General features: G+C 41.2%; 1 protein-coding gene across 7 annotated transcripts in view; it reads right to left on the reverse strand.

The window, feature by feature from the left end:
• PTPN13 (protein tyrosine phosphatase non-receptor type 13) overlaps window positions 1-19,265 on the reverse strand; it is a 158,533-nt gene that overhangs the window by 37,127 nt on the left and 102,141 nt on the right. For all 7 annotated transcript variants that reach the window (XR_011848895.1, XM_072116569.1, XM_072116565.1 and 4 more), the window contains 9 exons: window positions 18,758-18,911; window positions 18,532-18,670; window positions 17,974-18,126; window positions 16,596-16,778; window positions 15,205-15,367; window positions 13,427-13,850; window positions 11,704-11,801; window positions 11,389-11,445; window positions 436-522 (listed from right to left, as the gene is read on the reverse strand). Coding sequence is in view for 6 of the 7 variants with exons in the window: in XM_072116569.1 (XP_071972670.1) it covers window positions 436-522; window positions 11,389-11,445; window positions 11,704-11,801; window positions 13,427-13,850; window positions 15,205-15,367; window positions 16,596-16,778; window positions 17,974-18,126; window positions 18,532-18,670; window positions 18,758-18,911 (1,458 nt within the window). In the remaining variant the exon portion in view is untranslated. The remainder of the gene's footprint in view (window positions 1-435; window positions 523-11,388; window positions 11,446-11,703; window positions 11,802-13,426; window positions 13,851-15,204; window positions 15,368-16,595; window positions 16,779-17,973; window positions 18,127-18,531; window positions 18,671-18,757; window positions 18,912-19,265) is intronic.

Here is a 19,265-nt window from a genome sequence, read left to right on the forward strand (position 1 = left end):
ACTTTGGGAGTCTACAATATTATTAGCTATCGGTTTTGGGGTCTCTGGCATTTTGTAATTATCTTCTTTGTGGTATTATTAATGTTCTCTGCTCTTGGGTCTCCACTAATATTTTTTGCTTTGAATGCAGTATTTGTGGAGTTGGTCCATTTTATCACAACTGAGACTCCACCAAAATGGTCACCGACTCTATAGCCCTCCTTGTAGATGATAGGTGTGGACATTTAGAGTATATCCATGCAGTGGTTACAGTGCCACAGAAGTACAGGTGAATTATGTGTTTTGAGGCAGTAGAATGAATGGGAATTTCTGGTACATTCAATTTAAATTACACAGACATTTTCACAGACAACTGTAGAAGACAAGTTCTTGGTGAACATACTATAAATGCTCCGGACTTGAGTTCATTTAACAGCAGAAGCTGTTTTCACTTACCAAGGTCATATTTAGGATCTTTCTTTAATTTCACCAAGGAAATCTCTCTTTCAGGGGTAGATCTTGACATTTTGGTTTCTATGACTTCTAATAAATATACAAAAAATTCAAATAAGAATTCAGATGAAACATTGATCTACAGCCTTAATTAATCATTTATTCAAAGTTTGAATCAAAGTAAGGCATGGTCATTAGGGTGATGATTGATGACTACTGGGAACATCTGGTGAATTTTTATAGTCCCGGATAACCCCTTTAACTATTCACACCTCCATTCAGTGTTTCTGCCTGCCTCCTCCCTCCCCACACAAGGGCCAGGCATAAATATTTCACATACTACGGAGCCTGAAAGAACTTATGTGATGTAGCTGGAAGCCCCTGAGGATAATTTGCATAGTTAAAACAAAAAACACACCGTAGCGAGAAAGCTAGCTTTAGAAGAACTGAATCCATGAGTTCCTTTAACCCCTTCCCGATGCGCGCCGGGTCCCGGTGCAAGGAGAGGGCTCTCGGGCCGAGCCCTCTCCATAGCCGGTAACTCTTTGCTGCATTTGCAGCAAAGGCTTACCGGTAACACCTGCGATCGGTGCTAGTACCGATCGCGGGTGTTTTCGCCTCGATGACGTCGCCTCCTGAGTGAAAAATGGAAGTGAAAAAACTAAAAAAGGCCAAGTCGTTAAGGGGTTAAAGAAGGCTTAGGCAATGAAAAGCCCTCAAGCTGTTTATTTTTGGTCCACACACATATTAGAATAAATTGAACAAAGAATAGAAGTAATAAAAAAACAAGTATAAAGTATGCACAAATACAGAATAAAGCAGACTAATACATTCCAATAGTATCTCTTTTATGGCCCAGCATGGTGGCAAAATAAATTTCTTTAATGCAAATTAGTTGTATATAGTTATGTAGGTGGAGAGAGCTTAGCCCTGAAGTCACGCCCTTCCGACATTAGACCACCACCTCTGTTGTGTTGACATCCCTGTATCCAGAGATGTCACTGGCCAGCTCTCCAGAAGCAGAAAACACAAGTTTTACAGAACATTAAGTTATCAGAAAAACTGCTCCAGCATGATGATAATGCAACCATTTAATAAAATCAACAATTCAGACAAGCAACTGGTCTACCTTAAAACTAATAATCAATTAAAGCTGCTGTTCCTTTAATATGCTTTTGAGTCAGATGAACAATGACTGGAATCAATGCAGGAATGTAGACATTGAAGAATAACAACCTATAGACTGAATATTTTTGCAGCTGAACCATGGGTTACAGAGCTAAAGATGGAAGTCATTAGGATAAAAAAGTAGATCTGTGTTACATCAGTGATTGAAAGGTGTTATACCGGAACTGGTCGGCATAACAAACCCACAAGAATGTTAACAACCACAAGGCGAACATTTTCTACCCCAGAGAGAATCCAGGAATGATCTCCAGGACTGCACTGCTTCATATATCTTTATAGTGAAAGTTCATGAGCAGTGCTGATTCCCACACAACTAATACGACCCTCTGCTATAGCAATATGAAAAACTACTGTTGCTATTCACAAAAAAAAAAAAAATCTGTTTCTGAGAGCTTCTTTAAAATTTCTTTAGAGGAAAACAAATACTTCTGACATTGAGAGGAGATGAAGATTTCAGCGGTACAGTCATTTGTTTAAAAGGGTAAAAAAAAAGCAAACTATGTTGAACATTAGCATATATGACCATAGAAATATCAAAAGGATGTGTGTACAACATGCTTCTTCATAGAAATGTAAGATATCGGAGAACATTTATGTACAGTACAGTAAATTCACCATCTGCAGGATAAAGGCTGCCAACTGTCCAAACAGCACAGACTGTCCGTAAAAGAAAGGAATTTGTTGATGATTTGTTTAACCTGAAGGCACACTATGCTGAATATTTGGTTTTAGGATAAAATTGAAGGAAAAGTAAAATAAAATTCATATTGCAGTGGTATTATATTATGAAAGTAAGGCATTTAAAGGGCACCTACCACCACGAATCTACCTATAAAGGTAGATCGGGTGGTAGGTGGATGTATGGGACGTGAGGATAGCCCTTTTTAGAGCTAATCCTCACGTCCCCGCTAGCCTAGCATAAACTTTATTTCCCTAATATGTTAATTTAATTAAGCGGCTACCGGGGCGTGGAGTAGCCGGACACGAGGCTACACGGCGCGGCTACTCCACGCCCCAGTAGCTGCTTTCCCCCGCCTACCCTGTGATCTTCGGCGCGCAGCTCCTGGCAGCTGCGCGCCCTCGCCCGAGAAGCCGGAGTTCTGCGCATGCGCAGTAACTCCGGCCTCGTTCCCGAGATCGCGCATCTTGGCCGGAGTTACTGCGCATGCGCAGAACTCCGGCTTCTCGGACGAGGGCGCGCAGCTGGCAGGAGCTGCGCGCCGAAGATCACAGGGTAGGCGGGGGAAAGCAGCTACTGGGGCGTGGAGTAGCCGCGCCGTGTAGCCTCGTGTCCGGCTACTCCACGCCCCGGTAGCCGCTTAATTAAATTAACATATTAGGGAAATAAAGTTTATGCTAGGCTAGCGGGGACGTGAGGATTAGCTCTAAAAAGGGCTATCCTCACGTCCCATACATCCACCTACCACCCGATCTACCTTTATAGGTAGATTCGTGGTGGTAGGTTCCCTTTAAGTAATGGTGATTTCCTCATGTCAAACAACTTATTGAAACAAATGCCAATAACAGTGGTGGGTACACCCCCACAAAAAAGTCAGTATTTCAATAACTTGTGATATGGCGTGGAGAGTCAATAACAGCAATGTTGAAAAGGTCTTTGCCGGTGCCCCGGGACCGGGTGTTCCACAGCCTGGACATGGGCTGTGGTGCGTCAGTTGGAGATCCCTGCCCTAAAGATATGAGCACATGTATATAGGTGTCTGAATGTACAAAAATACAGTGGGGGAGATTTATCAGAAGTGCATGTGAGCAGAACTGTGCTGAGCTCAGCTTTAATTTTATAAACAGCTAATGAAAAATGAGAGCAGAGCTCTGATTGGTTGCCATGGGCAACTAGAACAGTTCTACTCTGAGACACTTATGATAAATATCCCTCAGTGTCTTTAAACTACAGTATATCATACTTAACAATATCATTAAAGCTACTGTGTGACTCTCAAAAGGCAAATTTTGGCACCCTGAATGTCCACTCTAATGTTAGGAAAGGGGTAATAGATCTGAAGCCCAGTAAATACACATTATGGTAAACTTAGAATCTCCATTTATTACAATGAGAAGCAGATACTGACATTTTCCTTCTGCTCTCAGAAAGTGTATTGTATCTAGCTGCTGGTTCACCATCTGCACCACTTCTTAAACCATGGTGGATGGCAGCAAGAATATATGCTCTACTGTGCGAAGGTTATATTATAGCTCCCAACCGCCCCGGATTGGCCGGGACAGTCCCGTTTTTTTTACCTCTGCCCTGCGTCATGGGCAGCTGGGAGATTGTCACGGATATTCCCTCCAGGTCCCGCAGTGTCTGGTGTTGTCTCGGCTATGTGTTCCGCATAGTAAACACTTTCAAAGCCAGAACTCATAGTACTGAAAGGCTTCCACAGACATCGGGCAAGTAATCCTTTTGAGAGATGTCGGGTTAGCGGAGAGCAGGGCCACGTCATCAGGTTCAGATCACCATCTGTCCATATATGGTGTCTACCTAGGGTTTCCCCAGATACAAGGTTCAAGTAAAGGGGTTATCCGGGTTTTTAAAACTAGTGAGGGCCAGGCTGGGGAGGGCTATTTAAAAATAATAAACATCCACTTACCTCCTCCGGCGCCGCCGATGTCCCGCGCCTCGGTCCCTTCGATCCGTGCCCGCTTGTTTACAGGGGCACGGAAGCCGCACACAGGGAGCTTCCGGTCCGCGATGTGGCCGGCTCCTCCCATCCGTTCCTATCTTTCAGCGTTGTAAGCGCTGGGAGATGGTGTCGGATGGGAGCTTCCGGCCGGCCGGAAGCTCCCTGTGCTCCCTTGTAATGAAACCGGCGCACAGAGAAGACCGGCCACGGCGTGGGACATCAGAAGCGACGGACGAGGTGAGTACATGTTTATTATGTTTAAATAGCCCGCCCCAGCACTGCCCTCAGTAAATTTTAAAACCTGGATAACCCCTTTAAATAAATTTTTGCCCAGCCTGGGATTCTAACCCCAGACCCTCTGCAGTCCAACACATAGAGTCAAAGAGCCTCTATCCACTGAGCTATAAGCTCAGAGATTATGTAGCTGAGGATTTTTGGTAACTAAGAGCTGTTAACTGCTACTATTACACTGTGACACAGACTTAATGCACTGATATATAGAGAGGGATCTTCTCAGAGATTATTATTGTAATTATTGTAACGCTACGTGTGCTGCCATTTTGTCCCACTTTCCCTTCCAGAAATTTTGGGAGGTATGGTTATCTGTGTGCAGAATAGCAGCAAAAAGCTGAGTTAATAAATATTATAATTTTATATCAAAAATTGTACCAAAGATATATTCAGCAAAATAAATTAATGCTGAGGATTTGTTGGAAGCAGACCATCTACAGCATTTATCTTTGTTTCATGTGGTGTTGTAGCATTATGGTATGCTGACCCAGCTTCTATGTACAATAAGTCTCCACTGCTCTTAATAGGAGGTCCATATTCATCTAGGAGTAAGGCCTAATAGGCATGGAAGTGTGCTGTCTGTGGCCTGAGCACAGCTCACTCGCTGACAACAATATAAAGTCACTGTCAAAGCCACAAACACGATAAGGAATAGGACCTGCGCTAACTTTCAGCAGGGACATTTGTCTTCGACATCCAATGCACTGTGTGCACAGACTCATTGCCGCAAAAATGAACAGCAAGCATTCCATTATATGGTCATGAGCATGAGGCCTTTCAATGTGCAATTCATAATTATTTTGGCTTGGGCTCCTCCTAATAGGGGAGGAAGCAGCTGTGGCACATATAGTTAGTGTGCAAATACCTGCTGGTGTCCATATGTAATATCTCATGCCATGTACAGAGCAGTATGAAGTGTTATATACAGGACACAGTGTACATCCTGGTGTCAGTATGTAATATTCCATGCTATGTACAGAGCTGTATTAGGCTGTTATATACAGGATACCTTGTACGTCCTGGTGTCAGTAGGTAATATTCCATGTTATATACAGAGTTGCATGATGTGTTATATACTGGACACATTGGGGCAGATTTATCAAGTGTCTGAAAGTCAGAATATTTCCAGTTGCCCATGGCAACCAATCACAGCTCAGCTTTCATCTTACCAGGGCTCATGAATATTTTAAAGGGGACCTGTGATTGGTTGCCATGGGCAACTGGAAATATTCTGACTTTCAGACAGCTTGATAAATCTGCCCCATTGTACGTCGAGGGGTCAGTATGTAAGTTTATTCAGTAAAATTGGGAAAAAAATAAAGGTTTATAAATGATTTATAATTGATTATTTTCATTTCATCAAGAAAGAGTTGCTATAGATGAGCCAAAATGATGTACATAAAAAGTGAATCTCATCATCGCGTAAAAAAATAAGCTCCTATATGTCTACAAAAAAATTAAACATTTTATAACTTGCACAGTGTTACCGTATTTTTCGGACTATAAGGCGCACCATCAATAAATGCCTGCTAAAATGTCTAGGTTCATATATAAGGCGCACCGGATTATAAGGCGCACCTATTTATAAGGATGAATGACCAGCAGGTGGCAGACCTGTGCACAGTTAAAGACAGCTGTTGTCTGTAATTACGGTTCATATATAAGGCATACTGGACTATTAGCCACGCCTTTGATTTCTGATAAAATCAAAGGATTTTTTGCGCGCCTTATACAGGCAGTCCCCGGTTTACGTATAAGATAGGGTCTGTAGGTTTGTTCTTAAGTTGAATTTGTATGTAAGTCAGAACCGTATACTTTATCATTGTAACTCCAGACAATTTTTTATTTGGTCTCTGTGACAACTGGATTTTAAAAAATGTTGGATTGTCATGAAAACCAGGATTAACAATAAAGCTTCATTACAGACACCTGTGATAACTGTTATAGCTGGTTATTGTGGCCACGGCTAAAGTACAGAAAATTACCAATTACCAGAGGTCCGTTTGTAACCAGGGGTCGTATGTAAGTCGGGTGTTCTTAAGTAGGGGACTGCCTGTAGTCCAAAAAAAATATGTCATGCTGTGTGCCCATAAAGAAGTTTACCACCACATATGGGATATTAGTACACTCTGGAGAAATTGCTTCTCAAACTTTGTGGAGATTGTAGTCATTTATGCATTTTGAATGTTTAATTTTCGGGTCAAAGTTAATGTATTGTCCAAAATAATTACAATTTCTATATTGTACCTCCATTGTGTTTTGACCCCTGTGAAACATCTAAAAGGGTTAACAAACTTCTTACAAGTGTTTTTTCACATGTTATGGGGTTTTGTTCCAATAATGGAGTTTATAATAATGGAATTTATGGAGTTTTACTATTATTTGATAAAAAAAAATCACACCCAAAATTCTAAGCCTCACAACTACCGTATATACTCGTGTATAAGCCGTGTTTTTCAGCACAAAAAACGTGCTCAAAAACGTCCCCTCGGCTTATACACGAGTCAATGGACTTAAAAAATAATAAACTTATATACTCACCCTCCGGTGGCCCCGATGCGCAGCGCAGCGCTGCTCCCCCGATGTCACTGCGGCGTGTCTTCTGGCTTCCCGGCTCCTCTTCTTGCTTCAGCGCCCGTCTTCTGTCTTCTGTAACATCGTGCTGGCCGCCGCCATGTTTTTCTCCCGGGCGGCGCCTAGTATGACGTCAGCAGCGGACGTCATAGAGAACAATGGCGGCACCCAGCATGATGTTAAAGAAGACAGAAGATGGGCGCGGAAGCCAGAAGAGGACCGGCCCGGACATCGGGGGAGCAGCGCTGCGCATCTGGGCCACTGGAGGGTGAGTATATAAGTTTTTTTTAATTCTGGGCTGGCTGTATACTACTGGGGGGTGGCTGTATACTACTTGGGGCAGGCTGTATACTACTGGGGTAGGCTGTATACTACTGGGGGCAAGCTGGGCAGGCTGTATACTACTGGGGGCAAGCTGTATACTATTGGGAGCAGGCTTGGCTGGCTGTATACTACTGGGGGCAGGCTGTATACTACTGGGGGCAAGCGGGGCAGGCTGTATACTACTGGGGTAAGCTGGGCAGGCTGTATACTATAGGGGGCTGGCTGGCTATATACCGGGGGGGGGTCTGTGACCAATGCATTTGCCACCCTCGGCTTATACTTGAGTCAATAGGTTTTCCCAGTTTTTGGTGGTAAAATTAGGGGTCTCGGCTTATACAGGCGGTCCCCTACTTAAGGACACCCGACTTACAGACAACCAATAGTTACAGACAGACCCCTCTGACCTCTAGTGAAGCTTTATAAATGCTTTACTATAGTCACAGACTGCAATAATCAGCTGTAAGGTGTCTGTAATGAAGCTTTATTGATAATCCTTGGTCCCATTGCAGCAAAAAAATGTTTAAACTCCAATTGTCACTGGGGACAAAACTTTTTTTGTCTGGATCTACAATTATAAAGTATACAGTTTCGACCTACATACAAATTCAACTTAAGAACAAACCTCCGGACCCTATCTTGTACGTAACCCGGGGACTGCCTGTACTCGAGTATATACGGTACCTAGAAAAATTCAAGGATGTCATGCCAACTTTAAGCCATTATAAGGCTATTTGGGTGCGTTATTTGAGAATTTAAAACTTTGAAAATGGAGAATTTTTTTGCCAAAATATGAATGCATAGGAGAAGGAAGAGGAGGAGTAATATGCAAAAACGTTTTCCAGGAATGGATAGGGAAAACATTATACAATTTGATGTTGCCTAGTGGGGAAAATTCTATTTTATGAATGGTTTTATTTTGCAAAAGATCCTATTGTATATCTTAATGAAGACTAGCATATACTTGTGTAATTCCTTTTTGTTGGGCTTTGGTGCACAAATTTTTGCCAAATTTCAGTTTTTAACTAAAAAACTAATTGAAAGTACAATGTGTCACAAGAAAACAATGTGAAAAAAAAACCCCAGGATATGTTAATGTGTTCCAAAGTTATAACCACTTAATAAACTCATGGAACTTACGGACCCATGCCCACTAGGAGCGTGGAAAGCTCAACTACGACGTCATTATTTGACCTCCCTTCCTCCTTGCTCTCAATTCTCGAGAAATCAAACACATTTGAAAGTCTGTGCTCCAACACGGGGACTGTAAGACACACGCTCTCCTCATATTCGTGTCTCCTATCCATTCCCGATGCTCCTGGCCCACAATACTTGATGCAATGGGAAACGGATTTGAATATTTCACTCACACCTGAACAGAAGTCACGTATTCTAAACTATGTCACAGCCACTCGGTAAGCTCAAGATAATAATAATAATAATAATAATAATAATAATAATAATAATACTTTATTATCCCAGACGGGAACTTAAAGTGTCACATCCGCTAAACAACAATTTAACAAGAACATCACATATATAAAAAACACATAAAAAACACATATAACATAAAACAGAGAGATAGCACAGGTACACGTAAATATACATTTCACCAAATTTACAATAAAAAGTTAAATAAGTTAATTAAAAGTAATTAATTATAACCTTCCCTGTCTAATAATCATACAGTACATTATAAGACTTGCATATTCTACCCCTAATCGCTGTATTTGATAGCTCAAGAGCAGCCGGTATAAACGTCTTCTTAAATCTCTCCGACCTACATCGCATAAGAATAAAACGAGAACTAAAACCACTAGTCTGTGCCTGCAGCACGCCATGCATTGGATGGTCACTGTTATTTCTCATTTTGTCCAATTTCCTGAGTATCCCACACTGTACTAGTTTCTCCCATCTGTCAAAGGGTGAACCCACTATCGAGGAGGCTTTCTTAATTATCTTATCCATCCTCTGACAATCCCTACTAGAAATACAGGTGCCCCAAGCCGCTAGGGCAAATGCAAATGTGCTCACCATAACCGTGTTATAGAAACCGACCATCATAGTCCTAGGGACATCAAATGCCCTTAGTACCCTACCAGGAGGCAGGGTACAAACTCATGGCCAGGTGGTATAGAGTTTTAACCCGGTTGCATACCATTTTTCCGCAAGTGCTAGAGATGCGGTGAGCAGGAAGGATCCTTTTTTCATGTGTTTAGGTCATGCCGGGTTCTTACCCCATTTTGGCAGGACTTGCAACGTCTTATCTCCTTAGTCTGTGGAGACTGCAAGGTTGGATCCTCCTCTCCTCATCCTCCACCACTGCGACATCTTAACGCATACATACAATCCATCTCTGCTACGATTCTTAATAATGGCGGCCCGAAGACCTCACTTCCTCTCTACATGGCACATATGCCAAGTTTACTAAAACCTGGCAACCGTGGATCCTCTTCCAACAATCTACTGAATACACACTTTGACATGCTGAAGAGGTCTCTTCACCTGGATTCCCCCTCTCCTTTGTTTTCCCTCTCGTTCTATCCTTCACCCCTTGCTCCCACCACCTCACTACTCCCCCATTCTCCCATACTTTTTTCTTCTGTCTTTATAGTTGGTATTGTCCTGGGGAGCCCTTTGTGGGTACTCTGCAAAGTCCAAGGACTCCCCCATGGTTCTGTTCATTAACACTACAAAAATGGCTGGAGTACGGTGGAGACTGGAATGTGATTATAGGTATGTCTTCTTGTATTCCGGCTACCAATAAAAACAAATTATAAAAAATAACCACTTATAGCTAATGTACAAATAGAAAAACGAGGCCTGGTCTTTAAAGAGGACCTGTAACCCTCAAAAATGGCAATAGGAGCTGCTTACTAAAGTAAGAAACTCCTAGTGCTAAAACAAACGCAGCAGTGGTACAATGCTAGCATTATCGGAAACCTCTGATAACTCTAAAGCTACATTCACACTAGACATCGGCGCGGGGAGAGGGAGAGCGCATCTTTCTACGGGCTATGGAACGGTACGGTGCCGCACATGTGCTGCATCGTACCACTCCCGTACTGCGCTGCGAGGCTATTGAAGTGTAAGTGGGACGTATATACGCCATATATACGTCGGCTGTATATAAGTCCCCCATACATTTGTGTGAATGTGGCCTAACAAACACCGCTGCGCTGTACACTGGAAACACCAGACCCCTCTCAAGTGGTCCGACGTATTCATGAGGGGGCGGCAGTCACCTCTGGCCTATGGAGAGGGCGGGCAGTACGGGGAAGAGACAACGCCAGCGTATAGCGCAGGAGTGTCTGTTAGCGTTATCGGAGGTTTCTCATAACGCTAGCAATGTAACACTTCTTCATTTGTTTTAGCACTAGAAGCTGCTAACTTTAGAAAGCAGCTCCCAGTGCCGGTTTTCAGGGTGACCGGTCCTCTTTAAGGGCAGAACTAGCTTCAGAGGCAAGGAGGTAAATGTACTTACTGTATGCTGTGCATGGTACTAGATTTTTCTCATGTTTTTAAAGCATCTATTATTTTTGCCAATATCTCTGTTCCAGCCACTACATGGATTTTAGATTTTCCACTTTCAATCAGATTTATATACGTGCAGGAATGTTTTATAGTTCCCAAGAAGATGTTACCAAGTCTGTGTCAAGTTTCAACGTGTTCTTATGTCTATTGTTTCTGACTGCTCAAAATGTCATCAGCAGCCACACTAAAACATAATAGGTTTCTCATACTAGATGAGCTCAAGGGAACAGCTAAGTGCCAGGAGCACTTGAATGGATTAGACTCAGAGGATTCCAAAATGTGTAGAATCCTGATAAATTCTTAATTGCCAGGACCAAAAATACATTTGACTAAAGACTTTTTGTCTTTAGTTGAAATATGCTCAACTTCTCCCATCTAAAAACAACCAAATGATTTCAAAATCACTTACCGTTTCCTTTATAAAGGTTTGGTGATGAAGGGTTACCTAAACTATGCATACTGACACCTGCAACACAAAATATATCCTATCAATATATAAAAAGGGTACATAATAGGTTCTGGAAACTGTAAGCAGCTGTCAATTTAAGCTTGTCCGATCATCCTACTACAAGTATGAATAAGACTGTGGAAAATTCATGAGATTTATCAAATGCAAATAAAGGATTGTAACTACGTAGAAGTAAGAAGAGTAACAGAAAATAATGAATGCTCTCTACCTACAACACATGGTAGGTCTTACTTTCCAACAGGGCCATATACTCACCTACTACATAGGCATGACCACTATCATCCATAGATGATGAATCCGATTCCGGTTTCCGCAAATCAAGGCTCCTATTTAATCCAGAGAATGATTTTGACCTTAATAATACAAAGGAGTAAATATCAGCAGACTGATCATACACATGAAAAAAGTAAATTCACAAAAAAACTTATACATATCTAGGATATAAAACTCTGCAACAGATTTCCCAGGAGTTGGATGGTACTTGTGCACTGGAACCCCTGTGAAATGCTCTATACTCAAGCACTTTACTCTGTATCTCAAGCAGATCTTTATAATTTTTTTTAGCTCTCAATGTTTTTAGAACATAATACATTAACAGACTACCGTATATACTCGAGTATAAGCTGACCCCAGTATAAGCCGAGGCCCCTAATTTTACCACCAAAAACTGGGAAAACCTATGGACTCGAGTATAAGCTGAGGGTGGGAAATGCATTGGTCACCGACCCCCCCCAGTATACAGCCAACCAGCCCCCTATAGCAGTGGTGGCAAACCTTTTAGAGCTGGAGTGCCCAAACTTCAACAAAAAGCCACTTATTTATTGCAAAGTGCCAGCACAGCAATTTAAGCAGTCATTTATTTCTCCTTTTTCTTTGACAATTTTCAGTCATTCAGCCTCCTAAGGACACCAACACAATTGAAAGGAGGAGGGCAAATTCGTCTATTATTGTAGGAAGATTCTCCAGGAAGATTCTTTGAGTCCTGTCTGGTGAACTTCATTCTGGGGAGATGGCCTGGGTGCCCAATGAGAGGGCTCCGAGTTCCGCCTCTGGCACTAGTGCCATAGGTTCGCCCCCACTGTCCTATAGTATACAGCCTGCCCCCAGTAGTATACAGCCAGCCCAGCCTGCCCCCAGTAGTATACAGCCAGCCCAGCTTGCCCCCAGTAGTATACAGCCAGCCCAGCTTGCCCCCAGTAGTATACAGCCAGCCCATCTTGCCCCCAGTAGTATACAGCTTGCCCCATGTAGTATACAGCTTGGCCCATGTAGTATACAGCCTGCCCCCGGTAGTATACAGCCTGCCCCCGGTAGTATACAGCCTGCCCCCGGTAGTATACAGCCACCTCAGCCTGCCCCCAGTAGTATACAGCCGGCCCCCAGTAGTATACAGCCTGCCCCCAGTAGTATACATAAACTTACATACTCCCCCTCCGGTGGCCCCGATGCACAGCGCTGCTCCCCCAATGTCCGCGCCGCTTGTCTTCAGGCTTCTGCACCCGTCTTCCATTTTCTGCGGGGCGCTGCCATTGCTCTCTCCCAGGCCGGCGCCTAGTATGACGCACCGCTGCTGACGTCATGCTAGGCGCCGCCCGGGGGAAAAACAATGGCGGCGCCCTGCAGAAGACAGCGGACATTGGGGGAGCAGCGCTGTGCATCGGGGCCACCGGAGGGGGAGTATATAAGTTTTTTTTTTTAAAGTAATTTTTACTGACTGACTGACTTGTGTATAAACCGAGGGGACATTTTTCAGCACATTTTTTGTGCGGAAAAACTCGGCTTATACACGAGTATATACGGTATATTGGTATATTATCTTATATTATGATAGAAGGCCCCAATATATATAAACAACACTTGCTTGAGTTGAAACCTGAGCAAACCAACCTTTCAATGGAATCGGAAAGTTACCATACATTTCTGTACATTTCTTCCCTTATTGCTGTACTCAAATAATTAAAACTTTAATATAACATACTCATTTAGTTTTCCATATCCGGTCACGGACTCTGTGTCAGACTTTGCCATATAATGGAAAGATGCTCTGCTCATCAATTCTTCCAGTGTATTCGGAGGGCTGTCCATCCTAGTATTAAGCATCCGCCTTTGTGGAGACTGGGAAACCTGACTCAGGTCATGATAAGATTTACTAATAACCCGTGGCCGTTCCTCCCAGGGGTTCTTAGTCTGTCTGTCTTTCGGTCCATTTCCAAGATGAGTTTGAAGAGCTGACAAATCAGAACAAGAAAGTCTTTTCAGAAGGTCAGGCTGGATAGACACTGGTCGTATAGCCATCCTATTCAAAGTACTGCTTGCCAGACTAGTGGAACTGATTGCCCTAGCTATGCCAAGCCCTCGAAGTGATTCTGCCTGGATGTTTAAGTTCCACATGGATGTCCTCTCTATTAAAAAAAAGGGAAAAAGAAGAGTACATATGATAGATTTGAAATGTTAATGTTCTCCTTGAATAAAAAATAATCACAGATAATTAGAAATCACTTAAAAGTGGATTTTTTAAGCATTATCAAGGCATATGTATACATTAAGCAGTACACATCCATCATGAAGACCTGTACCGCTTGACTGTATGTTTTAAGGAAGAATAAAGATGGAATGTTTTTACATTCTTTTATGTTTTCCCTAAGATGCAAAAACAAATAATAGAAAAGATAAAAGTTTTTCTTTTTGCCCATCCTGGAAAACATATCTAAATATTTTCAAGAGAGGAAGGCCTGGTTTGATCAGCACATTGATCATTGATCAGCACATTGTAAATGTATGAGTAGTAAAATACACATATACTGCCATACTGTAGTATGGCAGTATATGATAGGATCGTGCAGACACTCTAGGGTTAAAGTACCCTAGGGAGTCTGAAAAATACCAAAAATAAAAAAAAGTTTAAAAAAAAATATATATAATAAAAAACCCTAAAAACTCAAATCACCCCCCTTTCCCTAGAACTGATATAAATATAAATAAACAGTAAAAATCATAAACACATTCGGTATCGCCGCGTCCGAAAATGCCCGATCTATCAAAATATGATAACGGTTTTTCACTGCGTTTAATCCCGTAACGGAAAATCGCGCCCAAAGTTGAAAATGGCACTTTTTTTGTCATTTAAAAAAAATAAAACAATTCTATAAAAAGTGATCACAAGGTCGAACAGTCCTAAAATTGATAACATTGTAAAAGTCATCAAAATCCGCAAAAAAACTACACCACCCACAGCTCTGTACACCAAAGTATAAAAAAGTTATTAGCGCCAGAAGATGGCAAAAACCCCCAAAAAATTTTTGTACAGGAGGTTTTAATTTTTTTAAATGTATGAAAACATTATAAAACCTATATAAATTTGGTATCCCCGTAATCGCACCAACCCAAAGAATAAAGTAGACATGTCATTTGCGGCGCACAGTGAAATCCGTAAGATCCAAGCCCACAAGAAGACGGCACAAATGCGTTTTTTTTACCAATTTCACTGCATTTGGAATTTTTTTTTCCCGCTTCCTAGTACACGGCATGGAATATTCAATACCATCTCTATGAAGTGCAATTTGTTACGCAGAAAAAAAGCCGTCACATGGCTTTTATGTACATGGAAAAATAAAAAAGTTATGGATTTTTGATCATGGGGAGTGAAAAATGAAAATGAAAAAACAAAAAAGGGCCAGGTCCTGAAAGGGTTAAATTATTTAAGCAAGAGTTTGTTGGTTCATGATAAGAAAGGGGAGGACACAATGTTAATATTACCAATATCTTGTGTCTCCTGGCTGCTTTGTCTGGCTCTCATCTGTAGCTGGAACTTGTGCTGAGAAGAGCAGAGGTGTAGGAGGTACTGGCAGGTTTTACTGCTGTCCGTTTGGAAAACATGTTTTATTCCATCTGATGTGTTCTGCAAACTTATTTTTTTCTTCTGTAGCCAAAAAATAGAAAAAGGGATTACAATTCAATGTTGTGTTTGGTCTACAAAACATTAATAACTCGCATGTGTGCTGGGTGTGTGTGTAAAGAGTAAAGTCTAGAATCTTAAAACATCAAAGATTCGGCCTGAATTGTAAAAAAAAAACCAACTCCTTCATTTCTGCTCTTTGTTTACTGCAGAATCTTGGAAAACGATTAGACAATAAATTAAAAAGCAAATACAAGTTTAATGGAAGTGGATTTGCCTCTAAACCCAAGAACACTCAAGTTCCAATATGTCATACAGTGTAGAGAATACATTAACTAGCCAGGAGTTTACTTGTTGCTCCATGCGGAGTAGAATTAGAATTACAGCTCCTACAGATTTGAAAAAAAAAGAGAAAACACCCGCTTTTGGTAGCACTGCTGTAGAGTGCAAGGCTTATGGATGATAAAATTGTCATAGTTTGATACTGTGTATTCTAACTCCTGGTGCACAATGCAGGCTTAGTGGTTAGCATCACAGCCTTGCAGCGTTGGGGACGTGTGTTAAAGTCTCAGGGAAAGACCATCTGCAAAGAGTTTGTATGTTCCCTCCGTGTTTGAGTGGGTCTCCTCCGGTTTCCTCCCACACTCCAAAACATACTGGTAGGTTGATTAGATTGTGAGACCCATTGGCAAGCTCTGTGCAGCGCTGCGTAATCTGTGTGCGCTATATAAATAAAGAATTATTATTATCACAATGCAAAACCTCTGTTCTATGAACTCGCTTTCTGTGTCAGAGAAATTTGGCATTGTGAGAGATGCTGGAAAGTCTCGGATAGTTAAAAGAAACACGTCTCTTTTTTCATACATAAGCAGTATATGAAAATGCTGTAATAAAACCTGTGCAGACGGAAATAGAGTGTAATGCGGGATATTAATTATTCATCATATATGTAAAAGAATGCTGGATATAAACCAGGAGGCTTCACTATAGATTTCTCAAACTCTTTATTTTTTCAAAATTTTGTTAAAAAACAAAACTTTTTCTCAAGTTTGTTTGTGTGCATGTTAACGGTTATGCCATGTATATATGGTTGATAAAAGACACAGGTCTGTCAACTCTAATTTATACTCTAATACAATGTTGATCCAGAGTAAGGCAAAAATTTCTTTCAGGCTGATGCCTACTGTCATTGTAATCGGCATCAGCCTTATAAGAATTTATTGCCTTCCTCTTTTTTTCCTTCCAGACTTACTGTAAAAGAAATCTTCTTTGTTTCTCTCCATGGGAATCGGAGTACTGGAGTCCGTGTTCCATTGTGGACCTCAAAAATTAGTACACCCTTAGGACACACCCCAAAAAGGATTCCTGTCTGTGACTTCTTCTCAGGGAACACTCTATGGAAGTGAACTCCATACTCCTGCAGTCTCTGACATACCTACCAAGGTAATAAAGAATAAAGGTTATGCTTGTAATATACTACAATGCTAGTGCAATAAAAAAAAAGAGAGTATCAAAAAAAACAAAAACAAAAAAAAAAAAACAGGGTTTATACAGTGGGGGAGATTTACCAGGGCTTGTACGTCGAGAAATAATCACAATTTCTAATAATTCAGATTATTTTCCCCTTTGGAGGAGCGTAATGGGAGCGTGGAGGAGCGTGGCCGTAGCAGGAATTCTTGTCCTGCACTTGAGCAGTCGCTACAGCCTGCTAACTTACAGATGTATCCGGCCTCACCAGAGGGGCAGGGACTTTATCATTGTATGATAGATGTCCCCCAGTAGCTCTAACCCTAGATACATGCTGCAAATCTGCAGCATTAAGAGGAAGGATAGAGGCCTGAAAAGCTTAAAGGGGTATTCTCGCCTGGGCATTCACATTCAGTTTGATAAATCTGCCATATATAAACATTTCTTCAATTAGATGTTATTAAAAAAAATGTTCCTGTGTGAAGATAATTTCTCATAAATGTAGTCATTTTGTCCCTTAGAAACAAGATAGCTTCCTCGGATACGGCCACCTCTGCCTGAGAGATTGCACAAATAAACAAAAAGGTTTTGTATATGAAATGTCTGGGAGTTACTGCATGTCCCACAGCCGTCCTGATGGTAATGAACGCTGAAGCCAGGTGCTCAGGCAGGACTCTATATCGCAAGTCTGTCCACCACTGCCAGAGTGTGACGTGGTCGTATCCGAGGAAGCTATCTGGTTTCTAAGGGACAACATGACTACATTTATGAGAAATTATCTTCACACAGGAACATTAAGTTTAATGTATATATTTTACTGAATGCTGCAAACCAGAATAGCGTAATATACTACATTTGCCCCTCACATTCAGGCTGAACATGGGATAAGACCGCAATGTAAACAGTTCTTAACTTTTCCACACACAGCCGAGAACTCTAAAACAGTAAAACAATAGAGTCTTGGTACTATACATTTCATCACAAGTCTTGACAATAAAGGCTTTTCTGGCAATATTATCATTGATATCTGGTATTTTTTTGCACAAATCTCTTCTAAGGTTTCAAATGTAAGAAAAATATATATTTATAGGTCTGGTATTTAGGTCAGCTGGGATATATTTCGCTTACATCGTCAAAGCAGAAAATAACAAAGATTTCATTACTTTTAGGAATTCAATTTCTGTTTCCTTCTCTGAAGCCCCAGCATAGGTACTGTGCAGTCTGGGCAGCTCTTCCTTCAGATACGAAAGATCCAGTTTCTCAATCACTCGAGTAGGGAGGTAATGTTCCATCCGATAATAGGTTAAGCCGTGCACCTGGAATTAAAATCCCTCAATTTCTTGTTAAAATGTAGCTTCTAACAGTTTACATAGAAAAAAAATAATTCCATTAACTTTAACAAGACTTTAATAGTAGACATTATAATCAAAAGACCACCATACTAAGGGTACCATAGTCAAATGGAAAACAGCTATTTCTATCCCAATTTGTAGTGAACTAACCATACAGAGAGGAAACAGTGGCCATTTAGCCAGTAAAGTATTGTACAACTATATTAGTGACAACATTGTTAACATGGAGGAATTGCATTACTACTAAATTTTTGGTCAATAAAGATGTTTTACTTCAGGCTAATGCTTTGTTTTAGTAAAGAGAGGCCACAAAGTATATGGGGCAATAGCTAAAAATGATATATTGCATCTTTATCTCAGAATACTTACATCTGGATGGTAGTCTCCATATTCTGCTTGGAGAGCCAAGGATGCCAATAGCAAAGCAGTCTCATCATCACAATGTAGACGCTCCTCTAAGACGTCCTTACGTTGTTGCAAGTAGTACTGGTGACGAGTGAAGCTATGCCTAAACAGGAGAAGCAGTGAATCAACACCCTAAACGTATATATATGTGTGAGGAAGCAAGCAAGAAATTGTGTACAAATCTGCTTACTGGATAAGACTGACGTCATCCACAAAAAACTTAACACGGAAGTATAAGGTGAAGGTGACCCCAGCTTTGCCTTTCTTTTTGGTGTCTTCTTTCCAGCCTTCTGGAGCCACTTTTGACAATTTTTGGTCAAGATCAATAAAGAAAAATTCAGAATCTGCAACAGACAAATGGACAATTCTAAATGCAGTCAAAACAAATGTGCTTTGCATCCATATAATCCATATCCATAGGGAAGTGTATGTCCTCACGGCCCCTTTAACCTCAGGACACAGCCTGTTTTTGTTCATTTATTGCTCCCCAGCTTCACAAATCAATAGCTTTTTCATTTTTTCGTGTACAGAGCTGTATGAGGGCTTATTTCTGCGTAACAACTTGCACTTTGCAAAGATGGTATTTATTCCATGTCTTGTACTAGGAAGCAGGATATAACCCAAACACCGCGAAATTGGTTCAACAATAAATTTTATCATCTTCTGGAACCTCATCATAACTCTCCAAAACTTGAATT

This window comes from Engystomops pustulosus, chromosome 1, assembly GCF_040894005.1.
Source record: "Engystomops pustulosus chromosome 1, aEngPut4.maternal, whole genome shotgun sequence".
In the NCBI taxonomy this organism is placed as follows: Eukaryota; Metazoa; Chordata; class Amphibia; order Anura; family Leptodactylidae; genus Engystomops; species Engystomops pustulosus.